Here is a 26,411-nt window from a genome sequence, read left to right as displayed (position 1 = left end):
GCCAGATCAGGCTTTTGCCCAGCAAGGCTTTCGATTGGCCACTGGAGATTCGATTGGCTGTGCCAATGTTTAGAAAGATGGCTTCGGCTATCGCTATCCCCTGACTGAATGTAAGCTACAATCGCCGTTATGTGGCTGGCTTCACCTCTGGAGTAGCCGTTGTGAGGCTGTGCCCATCACTCCATGTCAGAATTTCACAGGGGCCCGTAGGCTCAAAAATGTCGGGAACCCCTGGATCAAACCAGCTGCATATAAGTAAGCCCAACTCACCTTTGCACTGTACAAAACCAATCTAGCTTTTTAAGCAACAGGCTCTGCCCAGGTTTGACCTGTTGAGAAACTCCTTTATCCCCGAGGCCTCATAGGAAGACCCCCACCTGACCCATTGCTTACCTTCTTTCGTGGCAGTGGGGGCTGTGGTGGCAGCAGTGGTCGCTGTCCCACTGGGTCTCCCCACGGGGCTGGAGTGCTTCCCAGCCCGCCCGGGGATTTTCAGTCCACTTGGCTTTAGCATGGTTGCCTCGATCTGTGGCTGAAGCTTCCGGGTGCCTTCTTACAGGATACTTGACATCACAGCATCAGGCATGTAGGTGCTGGACCTCTTCTTCCATCTTCAGAGACTGAACGGGATGGGGGGAGAAAAGAGACACAATATTTCAGGGGGGAAGGCTATACTAATGATAGAGCCAGCTTGGTGTAGTGGTTAGGAGCGCGGACTTCTAATCCTGTGAGCCAGGTTTGATTCCTCGCTCCCCCACATGCAGCCAGCTGGGTGACCTTAGGCTCATCACAGTCTTGATAGAGCTGTTTTTACAGAACATTAATGTCAGGGATTTCTCAGTCCCACCTCCCTCTCAGAGTGCCTGTTGTAGGGAAAGGGAAGGTGATTGGAAGCTGCTCTGAGACTCTTTCAGGTAGTGAAAAGCCTCATATAAGAACCAACTTTTCGTTCAGGGGTAGTCAACCTGTGGTCCTCCAGATGTCCATGGACTACAATTCCCATTAGCCCCTGCCAACATTTGCTGTCAGGGGCTCATGGGAATTGTAGTCCATGGACATCTGGAGGACCAAAGATTGACTACCCCTGGTCTAGATGGCAATGAAATATTATCAAGCATTTGCCAGAATCTAGCAGGGTTAAAGTACCCATCTTTTCAGTTTGAACTGAATGCAGAAGTGGCACGATCCAAATGAATTTGAAGAAGAGCTGGTTTTTACGCCCAGAGCTGGCACCTCCAGTTCAAACGCTTTTAGCTTCTCTTCGTACTTCGTGGATCCCTTCACCATCCATTTGCAGCATCGCTTGCCCACGTACCCCAAAGCCTCCATCGCTCTCACCTCCGAAAGAAACTCAAGCTGCATGACAGCGCCTAGAACTTTCCCCCAGGACAGAGAGGAGGGATTTCTGCTGCAAACCAGCAAGCCATCTCGAGGCTCTGTGCAGCTCTCTCTTAGCCTCCTCCCGCCCACCGCTTTTGACATCAGCTTCTGTCAGCCGGGAGCCGGGCCAGAAATCATCTTCCCGCCAACTCAGCCAGCCCTGAAATCCCTTACTCATGCCTCAATTGCTTCCTGTCTCAGCGACTCCCCGTTCCTTCTCTTATGACAGTTTAAAATTCCTACCCCGTTTGTTCCCTCCTGGCCTACGCCAGCAGGAAACAGACAGTCCCAGCCAAGTGGCTGTTTACTTGAGGGTAAAACGTCTACATTTTCTGTTGCCGTTTGATAAAACTTTAGTCAGGGGAGGTAGAAATATTCTGGCTTGAGCTTTATACAGAACCTTCTATCAGGCCAATTGGCAACTAGGGCCCATTCTGCACTCATAGGATAATGCACTTTCAGTGTGCTTTGGCAGCTGGATTTTCCTGTGCAGAACAGGAAAATATACTTCTAAAGTGCACTGAAAGTGCATTATCTATTGTGTGCAGAATAGGCCCAGGTTTTATTCTGCCTGGTAAGAAATGGTGAAACTTTCACAAGAGAGAGACGTCAACTGGTTTTGCCATCCCTGTGTGAACACAACACGTTTTTTGTTCCTCTGGCTTTTGGTGGGAAATTCACCCCCCCCTCCCCATCCAATATTTCTGTGGATCCTGAGCTTCCCTTGCTATATTGGTGTATTCTGTTCGTTTCACTGGTACCCCTTGTGGTGGGTTTCTTTATGAATTAGGAGCCATTTTGTTTGTTATTAACGTGCTACAATTAGAATCATAAAATCGTAGAATAATAGAGTCGGAAGAGGTCTCCTGGGTCATCTAGTCCAACCCCCTGCACTATGCAGGACACTCACAATCCTATTCTAACAGCCAGAGTTGCTGACCTCCAAACAGAGGTATAGCTATGTTATGGCAGGTATGGCACCACCCTGAGCCTCAGGGGAGAGCGGCATATAAATAAATAAATAAATAAAATGCCCCGGGCACCACTACATGGGAGGCGTCACTGGGCATAATTAATACGTTAATATATGCTAATTAAAAGATGGATGCGCTTGCCTTGAGCTCACCCCAAAGCTGGAAGGACTCTGAAACGTAACCTGATGCGCTGACAGCATCCCAAAGTGATGTCGGCACATCAGTGTTATCAGTAGATGCCTGCTTTAGGCGCTGTTTTGCGTAGATACGCCTCCGTCTCCAAGTGGAGCCTTGAGATCTCTCGCTGTTATAGTTTATCTCCGGATGACAGAGATTAGTCTCCGGGAGAAATGGCTGCTTGGGAGGGTGGAGTCTATGGCAGAGCATTCCACGGAGGTCCCTGCCCTCCCTGGGCCCCACACACAAATCTCCAGGGATTTCCCAACCTGGGTCTAAAAACTCTATCCCCCCCCCCAAAAAAAAAGAAAACGCTTTTGACCAGAGGACACCTGACAACACTATGTGCGTGTAGCATTTGGGAGAAGACATTCTCCCAAACGGAGCTGTCATTTTCTGTAAAGCAGAAAGGCAATTCTATAGAAAAATCCTGTAATGAGAAAAAAACAGGGACAGAGAAAGAGAGAGAGAGGGAGAGAGAGAGAGAGACAGAGAGACAGAGAGAGAGACACAGAGAGAGAGACAGAGAGAGAGAGAAAGAGAGACAGAGACAGAGAGAGACAGAGACAGAGAGACAGAGACAGAGACAGAGAGAGAGGGAGGGAGGGAGAGAGAGAGGGAGGGAGAGAGAGAGAGAGAGAGAGAGAGAGAGAGAGAGAACCAACTTCTGAGCCAGGCAGCAGCGAGACCCCAGAGGTAACTTGCCAGAGCCAGGCGCATGCAAGCAAGCAAAGTGGTGGAGAAGACTGAAATGCAGCACGGGGAGGACCGTTCTGCCTGCCCGACAAGCCTGAGCCGAGCCGTCTTCTTACCTCCCTCAAGAGATCCAAAGATATTGTTTTGTATCGTCTCTGGTCCCCCAAAGAAGTCAGCAGCCTCTCCCTCTTTTCTTTCTTCCCTGAATTATTTGAACTCTCCGTCTGAATACGAAGGACTGGCTGTCCGGGTCTGCTCCTCGTAGGGATGGGAGACTGCTGCCTTTTTCAAACCCCTCTTCTTTCTCTTTTTTTTAAACAGGAAGTGGGAAAGCCAAATGATGTCAAAGGAACAGCAGATGGGCCCCAGGCGATAAAACATTTGTGCAGACACGCCAGGGAAGGAAATCTCTGCCTTTCCAAGCAGTGAAAGAATGCTCTCGAGTCAAGAATAGAAAAGTTGGTTCTTATATGCCACTTTTCTCTAACTAAAGGAGTCTCCAAGCGGCTTCCCTTTCCTCTCCCCACAACAGGCACCCTGTGAGGTGGGTGAGGCTGAGAGAGCCCTGATATTACTGAAGAAGAAGAAGAGTTGGTTCTTATATGCCGCTTTTCCCTACCTGAAGGAGTCTCAAAGCAGCTTCCAATCGCCTTCCCTTTCCTCTCCCCACAACAGACACCCTGTGAGGGAGGTGAGGCAGAGATTTCCTTCCCTTTGAGTGTAGGGTTAAGAACCGAGAGACCTGGTTTCAAATCCCTACACTACTCTGCATCTAGTTCAACGGCCTGTTTCCAACAGTGACAATCAGATGCCTCCCAAAAGGTCCTCAAAGACAGCATGAAAGTTCTGGATTCAGACTCGGAGGCCCTAGATTCAAATTCCCCACCTGCCGTGAAATGCACGGAGTGACCTGGGACCATTCTCTTTCCTCCTAAACTACTTCACAAAGACGTCATGAGATCATGATGGAAAAGAACCACATAGGCCACCCCAAAATCCAGGTCGGAAGGGCAGGATAGCAGCATCCCAAATACTGGGGTGCTCTATGCAAATGCCAAACAGTTTGTCGAACACAAATGACTTGTGGTACTCACTGCCACAAGATACGTTGGCAACCACTGGCTTAGAAGGGTTTGGAAAACCAGACGGAGGGCAGGGTCTATTGTTGGCATTAGCCATGAGAACGGCATGGGCCCAGAGGCAGAAGGGAACGCCTCCAGTCATCAGATGCTGGGGAGCAGCAAGAAAACGTGAAGCTCCACTTGTGGACATTCTCATGGCACCTTGATGGGTCACTGTTGCTACCAGAATGCCGGACTTGATGGACCAATGTGCAAAACCAGCTGGACTAGTCATCCATCCATCCATCCATCCATCCATCTATCCATCCATCTATCCATCCATCCATCTATCCATCCATCCATCTATCCATCCATCCATCCATCCATCCATCTATCCATCTATCCATCTATCCATCCATCTATCCATCCATCTATCCATCTATCCATCCATCTATCCATCTATCCATCCATCTATCCATCCATCCATCTATCCATCTATCCATCCATCTATCCATCCATCCATCCATCCATCCATCCATCTATCCATCCATCCATCCATCCATCTATCCATCTATCCATCTATCCATCCATCTATCCATCCATCCATCTATCCATCTATCCATCCATCCATCTATCCATCTATCCATCTATCCATCCATCCATCTATCCATCCATCTATCCATCCATCTATCCATCCATCTATCCATCTATCCATCCATCTATCCATCCATCCATCCATCCATCCATCCATCCATCCATCCATCCATCCATCCATCCATCTGCATTTTGATGCCCAACTGATTAATATTTCTCTCCCACACACACACTCTCTCTCTTTTGCTTTCAGCCCACCCAAACATTTAGGTAACACGTTCAAAGCCTTTTCTCTTTCGAAAGGAGACCTCATTATGCCAAGCAAAGCATTCTCGGAAAGGAAGGGTTTACGGATTCGGAACAAGCACTTCGCGTTCAAAGGGGAAGAGATGCTTTGATTGCCTGGGGGAGAGAAGGGAGGCTAGGCAACTGTCATCTTTGAGGACACAGTACAGAACCTCGTCCCAAGGTAACGTGCCCAGTGGCTACAGGGCAGGACAGCGATCCTCAGCATGGTCTCCATGGGAATCACGGTGCCTGCGGATAAATTTCCGGCCACCCACGTCCTTCTCCCCCAAAGCAACGGACCCGTTCCAGCTTTCCTCAAGTTCACTGGAGGAGGAAGCACTGATAGAGAGTCCCCAGCTTAGCAGAGATGACCCATTTGGAAACAGCCGCCCAACCCACTGAAGGGGTCCCCAAATATTTCATGCAACCATCCACCATTTGGTAATTAGACCCAGCTATCGCAGCAGCCTTGGGTTGCCAACCTCCAGATGGGGCCCGGAGAATTTCCTGTATTACACTTGATCCCCACACAACAAGAGATCAGGTCCCTCACAGGAAAAGACAGCTTCCAAGCAGGCCTGGTTCAAGGATTTGCAGGGCCATAGCGCCATAGCCACAGAGTCACAGGGCCATAGTAGAGCACCACTGGCGCTGTTACTCGTGCTGCACAAGGAGTTGGAAATTTGGAAGCCACTCACAGCTGCGCTTTGCTGGAAACATTTCTCAAACCTTGGGGGGATGCACAAGCGCAATGCCCAGATATCTAAAAGGACCTTCACACTTACGTGGTCTGTGGTCGGCACACATGCTCAATGAGTGAAGCGCATGTTCAGTAACTAACAGCACGCTTGTCAACCTTTTTCCGTTCTCACGGTCCACATAAGTATGGAGACCCCCCTCCAATCACAGTGTGAAGACTCCCCGCCCCGCACAACTGTACAGCACAAAAAGGCCACTGGAACTGCAGGGCCTGGAGCATGTGCTACATGTGCCCACTCGGATAAACCGCTTCTGCTTCAGAGATCTAGGGAATCATATCCCTCCCCAGGCTCCCCAGAAATTCCCCAAGCTGGGACTGGCAAACCGAGCTTTTTAAAAATCCTTTTTTTTCATAAGGATATTAATTCTGTAACAGATTCCGGTGGGTAGCTGTGTAGGTCTGAAGCAATAGAACACAGATAACAGCTCAAGCTCAAAACAAACCAAAAGCTCTTCAAACAAGCCTTCAGCCCCCGGAGTTGTTAGGGAAGTCTGGGTTCTTTCTGAAAGCAGCTGCAGCTTTGCTTCCCATCACAGGGGAACTGAACTTTCCCCAGCACAATTGGAGAGCACAAACTCTTCTTTCCAGAGGCAGAGTATGAATCAGGGGAACAATGGGGACTGGTAGGAGAAGCAGGTCACAAGAAGAAAGGGATCTGCCAACAGCGCTGGTGGAAGCAACCTGGGGAATTCAGACACCCGCTTTGGAAGCTCAAGGCATAATTTGTGGCTAGACTCACTGTTACAGTGAGTAGGTGTTCGGGGGCTCTGTTTCCCTTTCATGCGCAATATCTGCAACAAAAAAGGAATCCAGGAGAAAGGGGAATCACAGGGGAGAATGTATATTCTCCCGTTTCTCCATGCCTTCAAAAAAGTACAGCAACTCATGGCAAACTGAGAGCCAGTTTGTGGTAGTGGTTAGGAGTGCAGACTTCTAATCTGGCATGCCGGGTTCGATTCTGCACTCCCCCACATGCAGCCAGCTGAGTGACCTTGGGCTCTCCACGGCACTGATAAAGCTGTTCGGACCGAGCAGTGATATCAGGGCTCTCTCAACCTCACCCACCCCACAGGGTGTCTGTTGTGGGGAGAGGAATGGGAAGGTGACTGTAAGCTGCTTTGAGCCTCCTTTGGGTAAAGAAAAGCGGCATATAAGAGCCAACTCTTCTTCTTCAAATCTACTTCAAAAGAGCCTTTGGCCTGTTGTTGTCGTTTTGGTTTTGCAAACAGTGTGGTGGGATCTACTCGGATCTTGCTATGACACTCCTCTTGAAGTGCAAATGGGGTGGCCTTTAATGGCATGTATTTATCACCTGATGACTTTACATACCAACTTTCTTCCTTTATGGCAGAGGTGGCCAAACGGTGGCTCTCCAGATGTCCATGGACTACAATTCCCATGAACCCCTGCCAGCAGTTTGGCCACCCCTGCAGTTTATGGAGCTCCAACAGCAGTTCCATGGAATACCCAGGTTGTCACCCAATCCAGGTAGTGACCAGCCTCTGACCTCCCTAGCTTCAGGAACCCGCCATCGACAGGATAGGCTCACAAAGGCCACTGTCCCATCAAGCTCAGGGTGCCCAAACTGTAGCAGGGCCTCATGGTCATTGTCATCTGGAGAGACATAGTCCAGCCCACCCCAGTCTAGCTCAGCCTCATCTCCTCTGATCGGAAGTTCCCTGAAGTCCTTCCCTTGACTGGATCAGAGACCTTCTGAACATCGAGCAGATGTTCTACCAGATGTTCTACCACTGCATCTGCTTGATGTGCAGAAGGTCTCTGATTCAATCCGTTGACAGTGGCTCTCCAGGGTCTCATGCCCTGCTAACTAGGGACATCCTGGATGTACTTGGGATTGCACCTAAGACCTTCCACACTCTACCATCAAGTCATACCCTAGCTGCTATTCCCAGAGTGGAGCCAGGGAGCAGGTCAGCAGAAGAGAAGCTGTTTCTTTGTGCTTCCATTTCCGGACCCAGTGAAAAACTGCCGGGGGAAGCTGCAGTCTGACATCACGAACCACTTTCTACTGGGAAGTCATCCAAGCTCTAATAAAGATCGCCTTTCAAAGAGCATTTTCCCCTCCAGAAACCCAGCCACGTCCCGAGAGGGTTCCTCCCTAATGCCAACGCACAAGTCAGGGTGGTGCAGGAGTTACAGCACCGGATTCGGATCTGAGAGATCCAGGTTCAAATTGTCTCTTGGCCAGGAAGCTCCCAGGTTGACCTTGGGCCATTTGCTCTTTCTAGCCAACCTCACAAGGTTGTCATGAAGATACAACGGAGGTTGAGAAGAACAGTTGGTTTTTATACCCCGCTTTTCACGGCCCAAAGTGGCTTACAATGCCTTCCCTTCTATCTTCAAGCATAACTTACTTCATTGAGTTGTAGTGGAGATAAAATGGAGAGAGGAGAATCATAGAATAATAGAGTTGGAAGGGATCTCCTGGGTCATACATGCTATGAGGGGAAAGCACCCAGGACCGGCTCAGAAATACTTCTTTCCTATTAGTATTAAAAATGAGATTGTTGGGTGGTTTTGGCTCCAGAGATGGCCTGGCATGTTTACAAAGGAGAACCAGATGCCATCTCAAACACAGTCAGCTCCCCCAGTGGTTTCTGGACTGGATTTCCCAAATATCCCCCCCACCAGCAAAATGCCTCCAAGAAGCCCACCAAGGAAAGGGCTGTCCCCCAACCACTACCCTCCCATCACCCCAAATGGTTACATTGTTTTAGAAGAAGAGTTGTGTTTTTATAACCTGCTTTTCACTACCTAAAGAAGTCTCCAAGCAGCTTACAATCACCTTCCCTTCCTTTCGCCACCACAGACACCCTGTCAGGGACATGGGGCTGGGAGAGCTCTGAGAAAATTGCTCTGAGATAACAGCTTTAAGAGAACTAGTGCATGGTGCAGGGGGTTGGACTAGATGACCCCTGAGGTACCTTCCAACTCTAGGATTCTATGATTCTAACTAGGAATAGCCCGAGGACACCCAGCTGGCTGCAAGCAGAGGAGTGGGGAATCAAACCCAGTTCTCCAGATTAGAGTCTGCCGCTCTTTAAGGACTGCACCACACTGCCCCTTAACAACCAGTTCTTAACAATAACCAATTCTAAATAGAATTTCCGGGCCCCATTCCATTGGAGACCAGCCCCACTGTTCACCTTTTAGTTTTCACACTACCAAAAGGGGCACAGAAGAGCCCCGCCCCTTAACCCATTGATGCTTCTGCTTTCTGTTGGCACAGATTCCAAATTGCAACCTTCGCTTCTAATGGCTGAGCTGGCAACAATTCCCACTGCAGGGTTTCAAGGGCTCCGCCTGGGCGGCTTCCAACCACCCCCAGCTCTTTGGAAGAAAAATGAACACCCAAAGAAGAGAGAGAGAGAAACAAGGTGAAGTTTTCTCCTTCCCAGCGTCAGTTCTGCACAAAAACTGGCACCAGTCATGGAATGTTGGAAAGACTCACAATGACCACAGCAGCCCAGAGTTCAAGACACGCGCATTTCTCGGACACGCATTGCAATGCACACTGCAAGGCAAGGATGTGCAGGGCTTCCTTCCCAGAAGGGATCTCAGGGCAGGAAAGGAATTCCGCACCGAGACGTCACCATCCGAACAAGCCCACCGTGCTTCAGAAGTACAAGGAAAAGAGGTGGCAGGTGGGGAGCTGAAAGCTGTGGACAGCTCCTTTGGGGGCAGTGCCTCAAGGCAGCCTCCTTGATTCAGGGCAGATCCTAATTGCTGCAGGCTCTGAGAGACAGCTTGGTGTAGGGCAGGGGTAGTCAACCTGTGGTCCTCCAGATGTCCATGGACTACAATTCCCAGGAGCCCCTGCCAGAATTTGCTGGCAGGGGCTCATGGGGATTGTAGTCCATGGACATCTGGAGGACCACAGGTTGACTACCCGTGGTGTAGGGGTTAAGAGCTGTGGTCTCTCATCTGGAAAGCCAGGTTTGATTCCCCGCTCCAGGACGTGCATCCAGCTGGCTGACCTTGGACCAGTCACAATGCAACCTTCAAACACCCTTGTGCCTAGACATCGATAATAACGTCCACTTCCCCCTGGGAGCCAGAAGATAAGAAGTTGATTCAAATCCCCACTCTGTCACGGGGGCTTCCTGGGCGCCTGTGCCCACTCACATCCTCTTAGCCTAACATGGTGCCGTGGTTAAACAGTGGCAAACTCTAATCTGGAGAATCAGATTTGATTCCCCCACAGTCCCACGTGCAGCCAGCTGGGTGACCTTGGGCTGGTCACAGTTCTCTCAGAGCTCTCTCCACCCTTTGTAGCTAGCTGAGCGACCGTGGGCCACGCAGTTCTCTCAGAGCGGTTCTTGCAACACAGTTCTTTTAGAACTCTTTCTCTCAGCCCCACCCTCCTCACGGATTGTATTTATTGATTATGCACATTATAGCTTTAGATGCCCACACAATGCTCGGGCAATGGATGATTTACAAAAGCAAACATCCACTGTCTGTCTGAAGGTCATTTAAAGTGCTGCTGTCTGGACTAATGATTGGTTTTCCAGCATGCCGAACACCCGCAAGAGCTATTGATTCTACGCTGCTGGCATCAGACACCTTTGGAAAAGAAAACAGGATCATGGTGGGTTCAGAACCGCCTTCTCCTGGCCAGCACAGAGCCAGCTGACCCACGTTCCAACGTCTCAGTTATCGACAGAACATTTTGGGGTTCAGTTCTCCCCTCTCTTTGGTCTAATCGGTGTTTTTGTTATTGCTGGAGCTGTCTGTTCCACACGGGGGGGGGGGGGGTGAACTATACAGACACCAACATACCTTCTGTTGCGCATTTTCTAACCCACTTTGTTCGTGTGCAAAAACAAGGATAAAGTTATTTATCTGTTGCCAGTTATCTGATGTGAAATAAGGTTCCATTGCTATATTGTGCCGGGGGAGGGGGGGGGCAGGGATCCATTTCTAAAAACACACCTTGTGCACCTTGGGAAAATTTATACATTTTCCAGCCCCATAAAAGGTGTGTGTGTGTATATGTATATGTATATGTGTGTGTGTGTGTGTGTGTATATATATACACACACACACACATATACACACATACACACACACACACACACACACACACACATACACATATACATATATAAAGGTAAAGGTATCCCCTGTGCAAGCACCGAGTCATGTCTGACCCTTGGGGTGACGCCCTCTAGCGTTTTCTTGGCAGACTCAATACGGGGTGGTTTGCAAGTGCCTTCCCCAGTCATTACCGTTTACCCCCCAGCAAGATGGGGACTCATTTTACCGACCTCGGAAGGATGGAAGGCTGAGTCAACCTTGAGCCGGCTGCTGGGATCGAACTCCCAGCCTCATGGGCAGAGCTTTCAGACTGCATTTCTGCTGCCTTACCACCCTGCACCACAAGAGGCTCTGTCTATACATATATATATATATATATATATATACATATACATATACATATACATAAACACACACACTTACACAACCTTATCCATTGTTGTTCCTCTATATATTTATGAAACAGCCTAGGGGGTGGGACATGTCTGGCTGTCCAAGTTGGAATAGGGTCAATCAGGGTGCAGCCAGCTTTGCCCTGATTGGCTCTGCACCAGAGCAGGGCTATTCAAACTGCGGCCCTCCAGTTGTCTATGGACTACAATTCCCATGAGCCCCTGCAAGCTCATGGGAATTGTAGTTCATGTACATCTGGAAGGCCGCAGTTTGACTACCCCTGGGCCAGAGTCACTATAATGAAGCCTAAGTATAACTGCAATTGATATGACTTGCTTGAAGAGTCTTATCCTTAATAATAACCAAGACTATTTGCTTGGAGAATCTTTGCTTTTAATAATTTTTATTACGACTAAAACTCTTCAAGCAAAACATATAAATCGGAGATCTAGGACTGGAGACATCTGGGCTCCAATTCATCAAAAAATGAATTTATTCCCTCTCTCTGTTTCTCTCCTCTCTGTGTTATCTGCACAAAGCCACTGTAAGGCACATTGACCTGAAAAACTTAGTCCAAGGTCACCCAGCAAGCTACCTATCTAAGCAGGAATTGAATGCTCTATCTGCTATCTGGCACTTTGGAAAATGCATTTTCAAAAATAGGTAATCCACGACAGAGAAACATAGGACCAACTTTCTGGTATTGTTGTACGACAGCGATTCATGTCTCTCTCTGAAAGATCCCTGATCTCTAAAGCCCCCCTTGTCTTCTATCACATTCCAAGCCTCCCAAGGGAATGAAAGTTCCTCTCCGAGGGCTGCTGGGCGTTTCAAGCCCTTCGAATGCCACGAACACAATGCAACACAGATTACTGGACAATGCTCACATGCAACGCCGCTCTACCTCCCGTGCTTCCATCTGGCCTAGATGCGAATCAGGCTCTCCGCCGAGCAAGGCCGAGAGAAAATCGGTGGAACGGAGACGCCTGTAAGACGAAACAAGCAAGACAACCCCACCTGCAAGACAGCCCCACACCCGCCTCACCAAAACCCATCTTCAGCTCCCCAACAGACAGCTCTCAACACAAACCTTCCTGCTGATTCTGAACCACAATGGTTGCACATATGATAAGTACTGAGTATTTCCAAGCATTTCCAGAGCATGGATGGCCACACTTATGTCCCATCATGCACTGGGAGAAGAGCTGCTAACTGGGTTCAGAAATGCTCCACAATTTGGGTGACAGAGACTTGGGAAGGTAGGGTTTTGGGGAGGGACCTCAGCAGGGTATAATACCATGGAGTTGACCCTCGAAAGCAGCCAGTTTCTCCAGGGGAACTGATCTCAGACATCTGGAGATGGATAGCAGGAGGTCTCCAGGTACTGCCTGGAGGCTGGCAACCATGGGAATGGCTTTCGGTAACCTGCGGACATGTTCTGTAATGTGCTGGGTGTGGTTTCTGATAGTCCAGTTAACCAGAGCATGCAGAAAAGCAAAACCAAATTCTGTCCTGACAACACAAGCGCACAACATGCTCAGCGCATGAGGGGAGTCAACGCAGCTAGGCTGGCCCCCCACATGCCAGCATGCTTGCAAGAATTCTAGTATCGTGCCTGTAATCTCTCCCAGTTTTTGCTCCCTCGATGGAGGGTTAAGCAATCTGGAAAACTTAATATTTATAGTAAGGCCTTGGAGGAGGAGCGTGTCTCACGGCTTAAATGCCACTCAGCGCTTAACACCCACTAAGTCCCACCCCTAAATGCCTCCTCCTCCAATTGGCTTGCCTGTCTGTCCAGCGGCCAGCCTTCCATCCCCCACCCCCTTCTCTTTCCCTCTGAGGCTTGGAGGCTGCAGATCCCTGCCGGTGAGTTCCCTACCAGCTGCCTGCAGCCTTTCCAGGTCCTGGGGGAAGGGGGAGGCTGTCTGCAGAGTTCTTCCACTCCACCCCCCTAATATAGCACTCGTTGTATTCCTGAATGCAACAGGCTTGGCCCCTAGTAAGTAAAGAAATAAACGTGCCGGTATAGCTATGACTTACAAAGACTCCCTACTCTAGCTGTCAACATCGCCACAATCACATGAGGTGGCCTTAGGCAAGTCACCCTGCATCAGCTCTTCTCTGCAACACAAAGGATAATAACACAGGCCCACCTCCCAGGGTTGTTGTACACATCCCAGAGAAAAAGTAGAGGAAGAGTTGGTTTTTATACTCGCTTTTCACTACCCAGAAGGGTCTCAAAGCAGCTTACAATTGCGTTCCCCTCCTCTTCCATCAACAGACACCCGGTGAGGCAGGGAAGGCTGGGGAGCTCTGAAAAAACCGCTCTGCAAGAATAGATTCTAATAGTATTGTGACTAGCCAAGGTCACCCAGCTGGCTACATGGGGAGGAGCGGGGAATCAAACCCAGCTCATTAGATTAGAAGATGCCACTCTTAACCATTCCACCAAGCTGGCTCTCAGTCAGGCAACTCTTGAAAGTGCCATATAAGTACAAAGTGTGGAAGATCTCCAGGCAACTCCTGGAAGATCTCCAGACCCCTCCTGGAAGTTGGCAGTCCTAGTTTCTTCAGGCAAATGCTACCCACTGAACACAAGACTTGACTGATGTGAGAAAGGTAGAGGTCATTTGGAGATCAAAACCAGCATCTTGAACTGAGCCTGACAGCTAATCTGGCCTCAGATATGTTCATCATAGCACGTCCAGCTCTGCCAGTTTCCTCTGACACCAGCTCTGGTTTTCAAATCACCTTCAAGGGCCGCCCTACGGACCTCTCATTAAGTAATCTAGCCTCAGTGTTCTAAAAGCTGGGGAGGGCGCCCTTAGGTCAATTTTCTTCAGGAGCAGCAACAGCTGTCAATGAACCTCAATCAATAAAAGTTAACGATCAGGATCCGATTCTGGCTTTAGCTACAGCAAGCTCCACCCACTTTGCCGCCATTTTTATTTCTCCATTTTCTTCTCCCCAGTGCACCTTGGGAATGATAATACCCAGAACACTTGCTGCTAATGAGGACAGGGGTCTAAAATTCCCCAACAACCCGAAGGCTATGCATTCCTGACTACTTAAGTAGGGATCTTTGAACAAAATGAAGCTCTACATGAACTCTAAGAGCTGACAACTCTCATTCCAGTGCATGATGGAACACATCTGCGGCCAATGTCAGGCCCCTGCTTGTTCAAACACAATGCTGGACATCCGGAAGTGTGTCTGTGATCCTCAGTGTAGCGGTTAAGACCAGCAGCCTCCAATCGGGAGAACTGGGTTTGAGTCTCCACTTGTCCATGCACAGCCAGCGGGGTGACCCTGGGCCAGTCACAGTTCTCCCAGAGCTTCCTCAGCCCCACCTACTTCATAGGGTGTCCGATTGTAAGCCCCTTTGAAACTCCTTCAGGGAGTAAAAAGCAGGGCACAAACTCCCACTTCTTCTTCTTCTTTTCTTCAGAGGAAACAACATCCCCCAAAAAACAGGCGGGACACCTACTGAATCAGCAGCAGAGCACAGATGGCCGATGGGAACCCAGGTCTCCAAGATCATCAGAGGCCTTAGAGAGCTTTGTTTTGTTCAAAGATCCCGCCTCAGTACTTTCAGGAAATGACAGCCTTTGACCTGGATACCCGTTGGCTTTCCCCCAGGTACTTTAGGGTGGTTCACACATGTCCATTTGCCATTCAATGCAGAGATGTCCCAATTTCAGAAGCAAAAGGTCTGGGGGGGCAGGTCCCTCTGGTCTACATCCCTGCCTGCCCTCTCCTCCAAAGAGCCAAAGGGTAAGTGGCCCATGGAGGCTTCTCCATCGGGCCACCGGGTCTGCTTCCCATTCGCTGACAAGCCCCCCAAAACAGGAGAGCCAGCACCAGTGGGGTCTTATAATTAAAGCCCTGGACTAGGGGGTCTGAGAGGTCTTGTTCTGAATCCCACTCTCCCCCAGAAGCACGCTAGCTGACCTTGGCGAGTCACTCTCAGTCCGACCTACCTCACAGGGCTGTTGTGAAGGTAAACACGGAGGGGATGCTGCCAGGAGGGCCTTACAGGAAGGTTGAGTTGGACGTGTCCAAAATCAATAACGGCTACTTAACGCGGTCAGGTAAGTTCCAGGGTTTCGGCAGCAGACGGTCAAACTTTAATTCTGACCCTGTCTAGATGACAGAAACGGACAGTGGCAATTTGCATATGCAGATGAGCCTTCTCAGCCTTCTTCCTGTCCAGCTGTTTTAGGGAGTCAGTCCACACCAGGGGTAGTCAAACTGCAGCCCTCCAGATGTCCATGGACTACAATTCCCATGAGCCCCTGCCAATATTTGCTGGCAGGGGCTCATGGGAATTGTAGTCCGTTGATATCTGGAAGGCCGCAGACCACCCCTGGTCCACACCTTCCATAATTGTCAAGCACTCACAGATGGTAGCCCCATATATAGTGGCTGGGGGGCCAAGTACTTTGCACTTGCTCAGAGACATTCATATTTGTCCTCTCTCCCATATGCACTCCAAGGAGCTCTGGGTGGGGTGGGGCACTCACTGCATCCGGCCTGGTTCTATTCTCACAACAGTCCTGCGAGGTAGGTGATGGCGAGTGAATTCCCATGGCCGAAAAGAAGATACCTCCCCCCCAGCTGGTCGGTCATGCCCCCGAAAGGAGAGACCCTCCACTCATCTGCCCCCACCCCAATGGGGCGGGATCCTGAGACTGCAACCACCAGCCAGATAAAAATGCAAAGGCCTGCAGTCTTTCATGAGTGGGCGTGGGAACAAGACGAGGCAGGGGGAAATGCTGCCACAGATGGCTGTCGTTTTCCAAAACGTGCCTCCTGCAAAGGTCTCAGCTCCCCCGCTTCCTTCTCCCCCTGCATCTCACCCTCCGCACCTCAGTCGAGCAGCGCAACCAAGCCACCAGGCCCAGCCCCCCCAGAAGACACCCCATAATAAGAAGAGCCTGGCCCTTGCGTTCCACCAGGCAGGAGGACAATGCTGGTCTGTTAGCTTGAGAGGCGGGAGTGAGCCGGCTGGCCCAAGCCCTGGGCCCCTTCATCGCACTGGGGCTTCCGCAACAGCTCTGCCTCTTCCCCGGGTGCTCCCCTTGGCCCTCAACAGCACCCCGGTTCCACCACAGGCCGCTGCCACTTCCTGAGTAATCCTGGGCAGGGCTGCTTGTGATATGCCAGATTGCAAACACAACAGGGTTTCAGAGCCCTCCATCCCCCCTCCAAACCCCGTCTCCACCCCTTAGCCCCCCACAAACATGTGCACCCCTCTTCCATCCACCTCCTTTGTTGCTCGCTCAGGATTCCAGCCGGTCTCAGCCCCCTCCTCTCCCTTCTCCCCCCTGCAATTCACCTACCTTTCCCCCTCTCTTCGCCCTGCAGCTTTGCACCGGGAGGTGGCGGGGGGGGGGGGGAGTGAATCAGGCCTCTTCCCCCTGCTTTAAGCCACCAGCATCCGCCCCAATCCGTAGCCCAGAGAGCGCCGTAATCCTAGCGAGGCATCCGATGCCACTCCCTTTGGATGCTGCATCCCAGCTGGCCCAAGGAGAAACCGAGGTAATTGACAGGCCCGCAGGGAGGCTTTTAAATAAAAAAAATAACGCGAGGATGCCTGTGCTGCAGAGAGGCAGCAGCACGGTCCAGCTTGAAGGCCGGCTTGCACGGGGGAGACCCAGCGAGGAAAGGCTGCCCGGATCTCCTCGGCTGGCTGAATGGCTGGCTGTGGGCAGAGGTCTCTCCCGTCCTCTGTGTGGCTGCCCAGTGATTTCTTACATGGAACAAAAGGGGAAGGGACTGTGGAGCTGAGAGAGGGGAGGGGCATTCCAGCTGTTTTTGTCCAGGCTGCACACAATTTTTTTTTAAGCTCTCGGTTTCTCGGGCTTCAGCTCTGCCGGAGAACCGAGGCGGGAGGGCGAGATTTGCCGAGCAGGGATTCCCAAGGAGACAAAGGCAGAGGCTCTGGGAACTGAGCGGTTCCATCGGTGTTTCGATATTTATCTAGCTCGCTTTGCTGCCCCAAAGTGGCTTGCCGTGTCATTCGCTCCGCCTCTGTTCCGTCTTCCCAACAACAGCCCTGTGAGGTGGGCTCCGGCTTGAGAGTGTGAGAGTGTGGTTTGAACCTGCATCTCCTGAATTCCAGTCTTGAGACTCTGAGCATCACACTGTGATGGCGAGTGGGTGTTTTGGGGCACAGCTTGGTATAGTGGTTAAGAGCATGGACTTCCTCACTCCTCTTCCACACAAAGTGTTAAATCCATGGGTTTGAAAGAAGCCGGGATCACTGGGAGTTCTATCAGCTCTTTATTGTGATCCCAGCAAGCGTTAAAACTAAACCAAAGAAACCCACAACCAACCCCAACTTATATACAAAAGCCACATAATATATCTTCTTGCTAGTGCATGCTTTTGGTTAGTTTCACTTTAAACTGATTGGAGGCAGCAGATGGGATCCAGCTGAGCACTGGTCAGTTACAGTGCAGGCTGGGATCCAGCAGGGTCCTTGGCAGATCTACAGGCACAACATGAACTGTGTGACCTTGGGCCAGTTACAGTTCTCTCAGAGCTCTCTCACCTACCTCACAAGGTGTCTGTTGTGGAGAGAGGAAGGGAAGGAAGGTGACTGTGAGCCACTTTGAGACTCCTTCAGGTAGTGAAAAGCAGGGCACAACAAACCACCTCTTCTTCTTTCTCTTGCAGAGTGCACTGGAAATATCCATTGGACTTCTTGCAGTGTAATGACAAATCATACACAGAAGATAGGGATAGGAGATAGTAAAGAAATATAAATATTAAATGAGAAGAAAAATGGTCAAGTTAAAGCAATTAGTACTATATAGAGCATGGGAAATGGGTAAACGATATACAGCATAGGTAAATGGGTATATATGATAACTGTTCAATAATTCTGTTCCGCCTTTTCACTTTTATCTGCACAATCTCGTTTTCTTATTCTTTTTATTCTGATATTTTTTTATTTCTGTCAACTACTTTTTATGTATTGAAAACTTTAAGGAAAATTATATATTTTTAAAAACAGCTCTTCTTCTTTATCTTCCTCTTCTAGGCAGCTGGGTACCCTAGCATGGAGGGGAGGATTTTAAAAACCTCTTCCCAAAGTCCTGATTTACACATACACACCAAGACCCTCATGGTCACAATACAATCGCAGACCTCCAATATCCCCAGCATCTGCCTACCTGCGAGTGGGAGGGTGGGGGAGGGTTGGGTGTTCTCTGTCTTTAATCTTACCACTAACAGAGGCTAACCCCCCCCCCTTTCGAATGTAAGCCCAGGGGCCAACCACAGCAGCAGGAACAATCCTCCAAATTCTGGTAAAGATAATTTAATACCTGTTGTGCGGGCGGACTCTTTGCCTTGATTCATCCGGAAAGAAATATAACCCAGGCTCCTGACACATTCTCGTTCACCCGGTCCCACCAGCGTGAAAAGTGGGCTGCTGATCAAGCCAGGCTATTTGGCTGCTCCAGCCGAACTCTTTTTGAATTCTTCCCTCCTCCTTTGTGTGGGGTTCTCTCTTTTTTCACATTTGGAATTGATCCGGCATGCTGCCGCCAAAGCCCAGTGATGAAATCCAGATGCCGAGACTCCCCTGTAACATTTTTACAGACTACCCTGCAGACATAAAACATTCTAACCGGCTTCCCGGCTACCTGCTCTTCACGTCTCAATCATAACCCTTCTGCAAAAAAAGCATCTGAGGCCTGTTTTATGAACCAAGCCTGAATTAATAGTCCCGACTCCCGACTCCTAATAAACCAGGAAGTGGGGGGGTCTGACAGTGGAGAAAACTTCAAGGAAATCAAGACCATTCGCTGATAAAAGCGTCACCTGTACAAAGAAAGCTCACAGAGTTATGCCTAAGTTTTTTAGCCTTTTGGTGCCTCTTAGAACAACTCGTGTTGAGCTTCCACATACAAAGGCAGTGTACCATATAATACCTGACACTCAGAAGAAACAATGAAGGGGAGCCGTTGACTTCCTGTGAGCTAAAAAAAACACTGATTTTTTTTAAATTAAGAAATGTACTGCCAATTCCCAGAATCACCTTCTCCCAGCTATAGGTGGCCTCTTCATGTATAATTTAGTATTTATTCTATTTTATTCACTTTATTTCCAGTCTGCCTTTCTCACTGATTCAAGGCCAGATCACACAATGGACAGCATAATTCAGATGTAATTATCAAAGTTGCCAACTCAGTGTTGGGAGATTCCTGGGGGTTTAGAGGTGGATCTGGGTGGGGGGGATAGGGTTTGGGGGTGGGGTACTGGCGTATCTTAGTGAGGTATCAAGCCATGGAATCCATCCTCATGAAACCCTGGGGTTTCTTGACGGTCCTGGAAGACCTTTCTGAATGGGTGGGAGTTAATTTTCATATATTTTTAACATTTGTTAAACATTTATCAGGGGATATGACCATGCATGATCATATCAACCTCCACCCCCAAATCACCACTGATGGGCCTGGAGGAGGTGGGCAGGGGAGGGGCCCGGGAGGGGGGCATGTACACGGTAATGCTTCCCAACCACATTCTGCACCATCCCATGACTTCTGGAGTTTCTCGAAGCCTGAAGAATATTTCAGGGGTTTCTCAACGTTAAAGAAATCAAGAAAGGGTAAAACACCAAGCTGGCTAGTAAACCTTTAGTAAAACAATCCCTCTCTGGCTTTTAAATCAGTGGATGACGGGTTATTTCAAAGCAAAAGAACGCAGAGTGTATCCTGGCAGAACTGGGCCTTCTGTAACGCATAACCACAGCTAAGGCTTGTGCAGAGTTGTCTAAATGCACCGTTAACATTCTTCTCTAGGAAATACTTTGCTCCTCTCTGCCTGTCAGCATTGACTGCTTATCCCCATGAAATCTGACATCCCCCAGAAGAAAGAAAGGATTGTTGCGACTGAAAATGGCCCATCTCCTTTCTACAGCCTTTTGACAGTAAGATCGACAAGGCCTCCCATCCGTCTCTTGTTTCTGCTCAAGGTGGCCATCACAAGATCTGGGTTTCAGAGAATCTTTCTCTGAACGTCTTTCCCTGAACGGCCATCTTTCCTCTGACTTTGTTCTTCTGCCCTTGAATGGTTGATCAGGAGTCTCTCTCAGCACCCAAGTCCCTGTCTCGGGCACGTGTGGCTGCGTGATCCTCATGAAAATGACTCTTTGAACGACACCCAGTGGTGACCTTTGACTCCCGAGAGGGCAGGAACCTGCTGCTAATGGCTCCCGATTCCCAGTTTACCGGTGGCTCATTTATCATTTCGAAATGGGATAGAGGCGAGGCCACAGAGGTGATTGTGGAAATGCTCTCAGCCGTGGAGAGGTTGGCGCTCTCATACAGGGTGAAGGAGACCTGGTCAGCTGGAATTAGACATGATGTTGCCCAGACTGGCCTCCTCTTCCTTCGTTTTCTGTCCAGATTGGGGACTTTTTCAGAATGTGTGACTGATTTAGAAAATGCCGATGCTGCCTGTCCGGAATCACGATGCAAAACGTAAAACTATGCCAACGAGCCAATAAAAACAAATCAAACCAATAAAACACAGAAGCAGCAGGGTGCCAAAATCAGATTGAGAAAACAGTCCTAAGGCTCAGAGAAAAACACAAAACAGCTTTTAAAAGATTAAATGTCCTATTTGAAAGCCTGAGAGGACTGGCAGCCCTGGGAGGAGGGAGTGACCCACATCGATGCTTATGGGTAGAGGGAAGTGGATGGGTGTTGCCCCATCTGATCAAGCAGCCACTGTGTCCACCCTTAGGCCCACAGCATTGGGGGGGGGCAGGCTGCTAGTGGCCAGCATGTGCACCACTGAGCTGTCCTCCAGGATGGGTGTCCCTGGGCACGGACCAGTTGGAACTCACAACTCCCACCCCCCCAGGTTTGATTCCCCACTTCTCCCCCACATCACCAGCCTGGTGATCCTGGGCTCATCACAGCACTGAGAAAGCTGTTCTGACGGAGCAGGAATATCAGGGCTCTCTCAGTCTCTCCCACCTCGCAGGGTGTCTGTTGTGGGGAGAGGAAAGAGGAGGTGATTATAAGCCGCTTTGAGACTATTTTGGGTAGAAACAAGCGGCATATAAGAACCTTCTTCTTCTTGATGGAGTCCATTGTGTCCCCATCAAGTATGACACTCAAAGCATGAGTCCCAGTCGCCATCCCTGAGGAAGGACCCCAGGGCACCAATAATATATTACAAAGTAAAAATAACACATATCTAGCTGCACGACAAAACAGACCAAATGCATTCTGACCCATGGGGGTCTTCCTCAGTCGTCAATTTATTGTGTGAGATGCTGTCTTGTATAAGATCAAAATCTAAAGGCTTGCTGGGTGACAACGAAAAATCTGTTCAGTGTAGCTCCAACTAATCTTTCTAAAGTATCTGGTTTGGAGCCCACCATCTAAAATATGTCTTATCTGCAGCCATCACCCTCAGCTTTTGCCTAACTCTACACCAAGAGTGCATTTCCATGTGTGGAAGACCCCAGGGGGTCGAAACTCATTTGGTCTGTTCTGTCCTGCGCAGTTAGATATGTGTGGTTTTATAGTTTTTAATATATTATTATTGCTGATTATTAATAATACATTTTTAATATATGGAACATTCTGCCTGAAATGTGTTTTTTCGGGGGGAAGAGTCTATTTCACTCTCCCATGCATGGTAAAATCTATGAAATGAAGGGGGGGGAGAGAGGCAACATGATGTACTGGCACAGCTGTGGAATTTCCAACCAGAAAGCCTGGCTGCAAATCCTGATGTGGGGAGGGGGGGGGTGGAAATCATTCTAAACAACATTTGCAAGATTCTGTATTATGGGTCTCTCTCAGCCTTTTGGGGACAGTCTAGCCCCTCCCTCTGAACAATCAGACCCCTCCCAACTCTACCACTTTCTATTCTGCTTACCTTCACTCAGTTTCGGTACCAAAATCCAGCCCAAAGCTGGAGAAGCAATTGTGAGCCAGATTTGTGACAAAGGGGGCTTGGGCTCCTGGATGCTTATCCCCTGCAAAAACTTTGCTGGCCTTTCAGACTTCCGGAATCAGACCTTGCTGTTCCACCCCTACCCACTTGAACCTTTTCTTTCAAGCCATTTCAGGAAACTGTCGCATTAATGCTTGATATTGTTGTTATGGGGTCTTCTTATTTGGGATGGGGGGGTCAATTTTCTTCCAAAGAGGTGAAGATGATAAAATAGCTCGGAGGCACCTCATCCAGTTTCAGGTACGAGGTTTCTGCTTATCGTGGGGGGCTTTATGTTCCCAAGGTTCTTGGCCACAGATACCTCGACGCAGGCTACATGGGTTAAGGCAGGCTCATAGAACAGCGCAAGAAAACAGAACCGTCTGTCTTCCGAGCAGGAGGTCTCACCAACCAAAGCAATACAGACGCCTGGGCCACACCAGCTGGCAAGAGATCCCTCCTTTCATGACTCTGGCTCATATTATATTCATGAACAGCCAAGTGGGCAGGGGTGTCAGCAGCTCTGGTGGGGGGTCTCTGAAGCAAATCTTTCCACAGGGGGCACCCGGACTGCTCTCTGGCTGATGTTAAAACAATCCCCCCCAAGCTGACCTTCCTGTAAGCAGGACAGGATGGATTTGGGGGAGGCGTGTGCCTTTTCCCATCCTCGTTCCGGTAGGATCGGAGCTGTGCCCTGAAAACCTTGGGGACCCTCAGTTTTGCTCCAGGCTGTCCTTGGGCTGCAAAGTCATCCTCTTGTCTCAATGAATGATTGATTACCGACGCCTGGTGATGAGTCCCGAGGGCCAAGATGCAAAGTGTTTCAATGGGGCTGGAATGACTGTGATGCTATAGATCAGACATCTCCATTCTTCTGTGATCAGGAGTCCCCCTTTAAGCCCAGCCAGCAGTGTGGGACCCAACTTTAACATCTTAACACATTCCCACCCCCGTTTTCTTCATTTGGTCTCCACACTGCAGATACCTGGGGAAAGAGCTATACCATCTCCCCAGGTACTGCTGCTTTGCGTCCCAGTAGCTCCTGTTAAGAGCCTCTTGTGGCGCAGAGTGGTAAGGCAGCCGTCTGAAAGCTTTGCCCATAAGGCTGGGAGTTCAATCCCAGCAGCCGGCTCAAGGTTGACTCAGCCTTCCATCCTTCCGAGGTCGGTAAAATGAGTACCCAGCTTGCTGGGGGGTAAACGGTCATGACTGGGGAAGGCACTGGCAAACCACCCCGTATTGAGTCTGCCATGAAAACGCTAGAGGGCGTCACCCCAAGGGTCAGACATGACTCGGTGCTTGCACAGGGGATACCTTTACCTTTACCTAGCTCCTGCTAGCAGGGTCCTTAGGTGAGCCACTGCTGTTTCTCCACACACACACATCTGCCAGATGGTGCTGACCTTTAATGCCCTACATCAGGGGTAGTCAACCTGCGGTCCTCCAGATGTCCATGGACTACAATTCCCATGAAACCCTGCCAGCATCTGGAGGACCACAGGTTGTCTACCCCTGCCCTACATGGCCTGGGACCAACACACCTGAAGTCCCACCTGCTCCTTTATGAACTTATCTGGCCATTAGGAGTAATCCAGTGCTAGGAAGCAACAATAAGGGAGAGGCCTTGGTCTCTAGACCCTGTCTACTTGGCTTCCAGAGCAGATGGGTGTCCACAGTGTGAAATTGGATGCTAGCCACACCGGCAGGTTGCAGCTTACAAATCTAAAGGAGGAACAAATGATCTGACAATGTGTTTCCCGACATTATAAAGGTAAAAGTATCCCCTGTGCAAGCACCAGGTCATGTCTGACCCTTGGGGTGACGCCCTCTAGCGTTTTCATGGCAGACTCAATACGGGGTGGTTTGCCAGTGCCTTCCCCAGTCATTACTGTTTTACCCCCCAGCAAGCTGGGTACTCATTTTACCGACCTCGGAAGGATGGAAGGCTGTGTCAACCTTGTGCCGGCTGCTGGGATTGAACTCTCAGCCTCATGGGCAGAGCTTTCAGACTGCATGTCTGCTGCCTTACCACTCCCGACATCATACTGCAGGGTAAATGTTAAGAGCATTAGAAGGGAGGCAAGAGCCATTGTGTATAAATGTCAGCTCTAGTATTCAAGCCATTAAGTATAACGAGTTTATACAAACAGAAGGCAGTTCAATAACAAAATTCAACTGTGCATCAGGCTACATGCAATTCTTAAACAAGGTACTATTTTATGAAATGAATGCGTGAAACTAGAACAGAAACAATCATAAATGTTAAGGGCAGAAGAGTAGCTGGAAAGGCTCCCTCAACAGCATCCAAATACAGTCCAGGTGGGAAAGATACACATCTAGTGGGTAAAAATCAGAGCATTGCAGAATATGTCCCTTGTCATCTGTGAATCTCTCACTTCCTTCTAAGCCCTGAGAGGTGCAAGTGTTTTCCAACTCCTTGCTCTTGCCCTCACAACAAACCCTGTTTCCCATCTCCTCCTCACAGTAACCCTGCGAGGTAGACTGAGTGACTCAAAACCAACAAGTCAGTTTCAGGGCATGGCGAGAATTGGAGGTCAGCTTAGCCAGACATTATGACCACGGCACCCTTATATTAGTAATGTGTTGTTTTTTTGTGCCATTCGGTAACTACGTCTCAGAATTGGAGACATTTGTTAAAAATGTATCCGTTTGATAGCAGGCTTTTTATAAACAATGACATCACCGTAAAAGGAATTTCTGTGTTATGTAATGTTTACTTAATCTTTCCATAGATATTTATAGATTTACTACTCGTGTTTAGGTAACAACCACTGCATTACTGCATCCTCTGAGAGTGTTCCTTTTTCTTGTTTGATCTGGTCTATAACAAGCAAATCTTTTTCTCTTGGCTTCCCAGTTTAGGAAGCAATCGCTGTGAACCTAAATATACACACACCCATCAGTTATGGGCTTTGAAGGGTGTGATTGTACTTTAAGATCGCACTATCAGCATCTTTCACACCTGCCCCCAACTTCTCCCACCCCATCTTGTGGAATTTCCAGGCCTCTTTGGCCATCGCCCATCTTTGCTCACAAACGACAGTGAATCACTCAGAGCTGGGCCAAAACTGGGCAAATCCAAGCATCAGATTTTCAGACAAAAGGAGAGTTTGTCCTTGTTCAGCCCCCCCCCCCCCATTCCTGATTATCCCATATCTCCAGACTCCCTCTTCCGGCCGGTATTGTAAATGGACAGAGACGAGGGGTCCTGATTTCAGGGTGTTCTTGAAAGTTCTTTAAAAGTATTTTCAACACAAACAGGAGAATCACCATTGTGCAGGATCTGGGGTCACTACCCTGCTCTGGCAGGGCACACTATATGTAGCCAAAGAATGGCTACATATCAAATGCTTAAAAATTTACCATTTTATTGTAATGATGATTGCTCTGCCACCCCCTTCAGTGGGGTTGCCAGCTCTGGGTTGAGAAATACCTGGAGCCTTTGGGGGTGGAGTCAAGAGTGGGAGGGATTTGGGGTGGGGAGGCACCTGAGTGGAGTGCGGAGCCCGCCTTCTATAGCATTATACTCAGCCATTTTCTCCAGGGGAACTGATCTCTATCGCCTGGAGGTGAGCTGTAAACCCGGGGGATCCCCAGGTCCCACCTGGAGGCTGGCAACCGTAACCTCTTCAGCCTTTAGACTTCCAGGACGTGCCAAAAGCTGAACAATTAATTAAAAACTGGACAATACAGCAAGCAGGAAGCCAGACACGTAGTGAACAGAGCAATTAAAAAATCATTCTCTATAGGGGTGAAAGAAACCATTAAAGCAGAACAACAAAATCAGCCCAACGCCTGGGTTAATTAAAATGTGCTTTTTTTTTAACCTGTCCCTGCAATTAAGACTTCCGTCGACATGCCTTTAGTTTAGCCCAGCAAGAAAAAGACGACGAGAAAACTCTGGTCATTTAATTTTATTTTCTCACTACCTTCCAGCAAAAGACCTTACCGCCCGCCCATCTGCTGGCAAAGGCTTCACTCATCGCTCTTGCGCATGCGTCGAGGGAGAAACCGACTTCCCCACCTTTTCCTCGATTCCAG

The 26,411-nt window shown here is 49.2% G+C and overlaps 1 protein-coding gene across 8 annotated transcripts in view; it reads right to left on the bottom strand.

Moving 5' to 3' along the window:
* CLIP2 (CAP-Gly domain containing linker protein 2) overlaps positions 1 to 18,843 on the bottom strand; it is a 64,716-nt gene extending 45,873 nt beyond the window's left edge. For 2 of the 8 annotated variants that reach the window (XM_077312471.1, XM_077312478.1), the window contains exons 1-2: positions 3,344 to 3,538; positions 394 to 620 (exon numbers count right to left, since the gene is read on the bottom strand). In XM_077312471.1, coding sequence (XP_077168586.1) covers positions 394 to 514 — 121 coding nt within the window. In that variant the 5' untranslated portion in view covers positions 515 to 620; positions 3,344 to 3,538. Of the gene's footprint in view, positions 1 to 393; positions 621 to 1,338; positions 1,364 to 3,343; positions 3,540 to 12,271; positions 12,294 to 15,364; positions 15,528 to 16,726; positions 17,164 to 18,718 lie in introns of those variants that run through there. The other 6 variants (XM_077312474.1, XR_013226865.1, XM_077312476.1 and 3 more) reach the window with 6 other exon arrangements.
* Between the last annotated feature and the right edge of the window lie 7,568 nt (positions 18,844 to 26,411).

Source organism: Paroedura picta, chromosome 15 (genome assembly GCF_049243985.1).
Source record: "Paroedura picta isolate Pp20150507F chromosome 15, Ppicta_v3.0, whole genome shotgun sequence".
In the NCBI taxonomy this organism is placed as follows: Eukaryota; Metazoa; Chordata; class Lepidosauria; order Squamata; family Gekkonidae; genus Paroedura; species Paroedura picta.
The sequence above is the reverse complement of the archived record's forward strand: the minus strand, read 5'-3'. Positions and strand labels throughout refer to the sequence as shown.